The 6,203-nt window shown below is 38.5% G+C and overlaps 1 protein-coding gene across 1 annotated transcript in view; it reads left to right on the top strand.

Annotated features, from left to right (window-relative positions):
- Positions 1-4,538, top strand: part of pcdh12 (protocadherin 12) — a 15,983-nt gene extending 11,445 nt beyond the window's left edge. The window contains exons 5-6 of the mRNA XM_080035116.1: positions 2,286-2,444; positions 2,925-4,538. Of these exons, the coding sequence (XP_079891242.1) occupies positions 2,286-2,444; positions 2,925-3,193 (428 nt within the window). The 3' untranslated portion in view covers positions 3,194-4,538. The remainder of the gene's footprint in view (positions 1-2,285; positions 2,445-2,924) is intronic.
- Positions 4,539-6,203: the final 1,665 nt, after the last annotated feature.

The following is a 6,203-nucleotide window of genomic DNA, read 5'->3' as shown; positions in this document are numbered from 1 at the left end:
TGGACGGATTATTTTACATAGATTGACATGCGTGCACAATATCTTGGCTGAGAAGTAACAAGACATTGGAGTGAAGAAATGTCAATTAAATATGAAGCAGTGTCTAACTCGATCAGGAGTAATTACATTTAACCAAAATGCAAACATTTGTTAGATAATTGATAATTAGGTAATAACCCGGTGTCTAAAAATCTGTGTTTAACCATAGATTAATATACATTCCTTTCTTTATGGCAGATTCAAAAACCTGTCTGTCTCCATGTTATCATGCAAACGTTGTTAAACACTAGAAACTGAACTGGGTCATGCATTTTATATTTATACTGATATAAATGAGAATACAAACCAACTTTATTAGTTATTCTTACTTGAATATATTTCAGAATCTCACCTTCCTTGAGTAAATTTACACTCGCACAAAGGAATTCCATCTACATGCCAAGAAGCTCTTTCAAGGTTAAGAGATTAAATGAGATCAGATGAAACTTTAAATAGCTCAAGACGCAGTCAGGAAGAAGAGGTCATAAACAGGATGTGATTGGGACAACATCAGACAACATTAGAGTGTTAAAGTTAAGGAATTGACGTCTTTTCTTTATTTTTTTTCCAGTACACAGCCTTTTAGCAGTAAGTGGATGCATGAAATGGAACTTCATCATTATTTTTGATATGTTTGTTTGTGACTCAGAGACTGGGGTTTTGTGTGTTTTCGCTCAGACACACCCGTGGTTTATGCCTCTTGACAGGGACTGACTGGAATGTCAGACTGGAGGCAGACAGGGAGCCAAGAGTTTTTTTTATGTTGTGGACGTGATGTTTAGCCGTATGCTCGCAGCACGCCAGACACCGTGGATGGCAGGAAAAGCCTGTTGACAACAGCCAGATAAAACCACTGGGTTGCTTCCCTTTCTCTCTTCCCGCCTCGTTAGAAACAAAATGGAAGACCATATCGCTCTTTATCTGTAGAGTATCACACTTTTTCTAAATTGGTCTCTATGCCGGAGTTTCACTTTTCACACATTAGATGGATCAGACAGATTTTCAAATGACGACAGACCTAGAAGAAGAAATATTTTTAGAATCATAAAATCAGACTTTGTTGGCCCGAGAGAAGACTGGCGATCTTCACACGGTGCAAACATAGGCTACCTACATGAATGTCCAAGTTGTTAAAACAGAGTAAGCCTCAGCATGCTTTCTGATCGAGTGCACATAAGCATAATAGCAAGCTAATGTGACGTAAATGCAGTGTTGTTAACTTGCACACCTGCAGACTTTGTGTGAACCAGACCTCGATTCACCATCCTTGATTTTGCACAACAGAAACCACAAGTGACTATAATGTTGATATAAGGGCTTGGAGCAGATGTGACAGGCTTAACTCGTGCTTTTCTTCTTTGTCGTTATTACATTGTTGTTGTATTTTGTTTTGCTGCTAGCCTTTTACTCACCATCCTGATGTATTGCTTCCACCTCTAATGTCCCACGAACCCGTAGCGGAAACACACAATGAGGCACATAATCACTGAGCGTATCCTGCCATCTTAGGGAACGCAGGATACGCTGGATACCACACATTTAATAACAGGAAATACAACAAATACAACAGCAAACTTCTGCTAGAGACTCCATGATTTAGTCAGTAAAGTTTAAAATGTAAAGTTCGTCCAGTCCAATATTTGCTCAAGGAAATGTTCAAAGAAAGTTCAAAATCTGAGGAACATTAACATATCTTATTGAATGACATGAATATTTGGTCAGAAGTTGTTGATAAGTCTTGTGATAAATGCCCATCACAAGTACCAATACCTGCATTTCATAATAATATTCAACTGTCAAAAACCCAATATTTGAGGGGCGCCCAGCTCAGTTGGTAGGGCATCCCCCCATGGGCCTCGGCCAGCAGCGGACCCGGGTTCCATTCCAGCCCGCTGCCGTTCTCTGCATGTCACTCCCCTCTCTACACTATCAATAAAGCATAAAAATACCAAAAAAATATCTTAGAAAAAAAATAAACAATATTTGGAATGACATAAATCAGAAAAAAGCATCATATCCTAATTTTTGAGTGACTGGAATAGGAGAATGCTTGTTATTTTGGCTAGATAAATGACAAGCCATTAAAAGATAACATTGTGTTTATTCTACCAATCCTCTCATTGATTTTTCTGCTGAACATTTCTGTGCTAGATTCATGTCCACAGGCTCTGCTGATGGAGGAACAATCAGGTAAAACCCTGCGGTCCAAACATCTTGTGTGAATCTCTCTCCTTCTCTCGCTGCAGATGACGTCTTCTCTAGTGACCCGTCCTGGATGGCCAGACTCTCTCTCCCACTCAGTGCCGATTACCATGACAACGTGTTTGTCCCTAATGGGCCTCCGTCCCCTGAAAGTGAGGTCATCCCCCGGGACAAGCTGGACTCCTCGTCCTTCTCCACCTTTGGTAAAATAACCACTTCCATTACATTGTTTTAAATGAGTGGATCCGATCAAGTCAAAGCAAATAATGACTTAATACTTAATCAGATGAAAAGTTTAAATTAAATAAATCATAGGCTAAATAAAATAATTATAAATAGGCTAAATATTTGCAAATATTTTAAGAATATCTCAAGCAAAGATCACATTTCTGTTAGTTGTCAAAGACTATTTTCAGTATAGATTTGTCCATAATTATTTTAGATTAATGTAATATTTGTCAGGACCATATGGACTAAATTAGTGCAGCTACACAAAGACCCGTTTTGCTAGTTTACGCAGCGACTTTGGAGTTGCTTAATCAAAAGATTTCAACCTCGTACCGGTGTCAAAAGATTTTGTTTTCAGCTTTCCAAAAAAAAAACCTTTGCTTATCATGTTAAAAACTTTGCCACGTAAAATCCTCTTAGAAAACCAAACAATGTTTTCCTCTTCCTCCTCTCAGGTAAAACTCCGGATAAGGACGGCCCACTTGGCGGGACCCTCCTGTCTGAGGTCAGCACACTGTTTGAGATGCTGATGACTCAGAAGGCCGACGCCCACCCTGGCCCACGGCCCGACGTCCTCTACCGACTGTCTGCAGCGTACCGCCGCTCGCTGGGCCTGGACGGCAACGCCACCAACACCAGTGTCACCGCGGGCAACGCAGCAAAGAACTCTGGGAACTCTGACAAGAGGTCGGGCCTGGCGCCAACCTCAGGATCCTATCAATAAGTCCATTCATTCATTGAGCACTGGAAGAGACTGAAAGCTGAGGGATGGAGCTCAGATCAAAGTTATAGGCTACAGAAAACATTTCACAGGTTTCTGTGTTTGACAAATATGGTGGGGGGTTATAGAGGCATTACATGATAAAATACTTCATGATGATTTAAATGACTGGGACTGTAAATAATGCCATGATGAATCAGTTCATTTGTAGAATCTTAAATACAAAAGGATTTGTCACTTTCATCAGGTCTGTATCAGCCAATGGACCTGAAGGTCTGATGGTGCGTTCAGGTTCGACTCAGTCATCACTTACAAACAAATGTCTGTTTGGTCTTTCAAGGTAGCCCCCTAGAGGTTGCAGTGTTCATTGCACCCCCACAATTCAAGCGTTGGAATGCAGAATAAACATGTTGATCATTGTGTTATTCTTCGCAAATATTATGAAGCTAAAAAGTGATTAAATTCACTTTTAATCCGCTTTTGCATTGGATTAATGTTTAGACACATGGACAAACTGACTGATACTGAACGTCATCATCCTCAAGTCAAATTCATGAATTACGGATGTGATGAAAATGACAGATTCTGTTAAAATGGTGCCACAGTACTATCCCTTTTACCTTTTACAAAACAGGAAGCATCATGCACTTCAATACAGGTTTATTTACCAGTAGCCTACACAAAAGGAATCAGGTATGGAGGTGTCTGAACTCTGAACTGGGACATATTTTTTTCACGAATTATGTGAAAACTCTGAAAGACAAGTACAGTGGAGGAAAAACAGACACTGATGTGAAGGGAAAAAGGGAAGTGAAGACAGGAACTTCTATCAAAGTAGACATTGATATTAATGGTTAATCTGAAAGTTGAAAAGGTGTTTAGGTTTCCTTGTTGTCTCTCACTCAGTTACATAAAGCTGGGATGACGTGTATGTCAAGGCAAAATAAACTTAGCTATGGTTTAGTTTAGGGCCAGCAGAGAGAAAAGCCGGCGACCAAAGGGGAAATGTTGCTTTGTCTTTTTGATTTTGCTAAAGACTAAACAGCAACAAGCTGAATACAGGGAAGAGAAAGTGTTTGTTGACAGTAGAGCAACTCAGTCTAGACTTCCTTGTTTCATTGGCTCAGAAATTCACCCTTTATAAGTAACCACTTACTGTACTGGAAGATTGTGAATTTCTTAACTGTTAGGCATAGCAGTAACCCTCCAGTTGTCTCTTAAGTTATTGTTCCAATTTCTATCCGAAGTTGTGTAATGTGCAGCTTTTTTTTCTTTTCTTTGTTTTACTATAGTAAACCACATGAACAGCACTTTGTACATAGTCTTTTTATAAAACATTTTGTATCAAGAAAACTTTTGTGAAACATTTTCCTTTATGTACGTTTTGTAAGTTTTTCAATAAAGTATGTATTGGATTTAAACTGAATCATGTTATTTGAAGTGTAGATAAAGAGAAATATTGTTTTAGTAAATGTGTGTAAATCCTCCCTTTCTGCTTTGTGTGTGTGTGTGTGTGTGTGTGTGGGGGGGGGGGGGGGGGTATGTGTGTGTGTGTGTGTGACGCTCCACAAACATTTGCTTGCATTATGGGGACTTGCCTTCTTTCCGCTCAATAATTTGCTCTCCATAAAGAAGATTACTGCTTATTTTGGGGTGAGGATTTCTTTTTTGTTTTAGGTTAGAATGATGGACCCTCTGAATAATAAATAGCTTAACAAGAAATCATGCTCACCAGTGACAAAAATGCGTTGGTGTTCACTGCCCAGATTGGAGGTTATGTATACACCTTCATCTAAATCAACAGCACAACCTAGTGGCATATTTAAGTAACACACAACTAAAGATATATTATGCTGCCTGTGTGCTCTTTATATTGTACAATGAGGATTGCCGAAATCATTCTGCAGTATACTGCAAAAGTATACTTTATAAGTTGCTCTGAAAAGTCTACATATTAAATAGTTTTGTGGACATGGTAGTAAACTGTATCCTTGCTAAAACACATGGACATCAATACACCTACCTGTATATGAATGCAATTTGGAATTATAATCTCAAACTGATGAAGCCTTATACTGTGTTACCTAATACCTTACCCTCCGGTGAACTCTGCATTTTCACAAATACTGTGCATTTCTGTCCCCATGTTGGGAAGGGATCATTACCCAGCAGCAAGTATGGAAAGAGTGAATCATTATAGCAACCAAAAACTCTTTCAAAATAGACTTTCCTCCAATCAGATGTTCTAATGATCTCAGGCAATTTTTTACCCATTTGAAACTTCTCAGGGGTTCTGCGAATTGACAACATTTTGTTTCTGCTCTCATTTTTGTCACAATACGGCTCAATTCTAGACACAGTGGGGAGACCACATATGCGTTCAAAAATAGGTTTTGTTTTCATTGTGCAAAAGAAAACCAATCACAACCAACCATAGGGGAGGAGTCTGCCTCAAGTTTATTAGATCAATATCCTCAGGCAACTGACTAAAGGGTCATCACCACAGATAGGTTGATTATGTTTTAGTCTGATAAGATGTTTCATATGAAGTTATATAGGCCTACTTCAATTTATTAATTGTTTTTGTATGTTGAAATATTGTTTTCTCTGTAGGCTATGACTTTATTTTACTTTATATGCCATCTTTTCTTTATGAGATATATACAGTAATTGACCGATTTTTGCCCAAACGTTATAATAATTATTAGATTATGTATATTATGATTTCTTATTATTTCTAGTTTGTATAGAGTCTTTGGACCCAGTGTTATCAATTGATTTTCTGTGTTTTAAACTGCTCTGCTTGTTAAATGTCTGCATTCCCTTTAACCTATTCTTCTATTCTAGCAGTTCATTGCATTCTATTGACCTTGAGTCGCAGCGATCGAACAGTTTCTGTTGCTTTTTACTTAGTACTTAGTACTGAAAGTGCACAGTAATTCACTTCTTTCTCTAGCAAGTTGAAATCCAACTTTTTTCTCTGGGACACTTCCAATGAGCTCCGAGCTTTTAA

The sequence above is a fragment of the Ammodytes marinus genome (assembly GCF_949987685.1).
Source record: "Ammodytes marinus genome assembly, chromosome: 10".
NCBI classification, from domain to species: Eukaryota; Metazoa; Chordata; class Actinopteri; order Uranoscopiformes; family Ammodytidae; genus Ammodytes; species Ammodytes marinus.
This window is presented reverse-complemented; position numbering and strand designations above follow the sequence as displayed.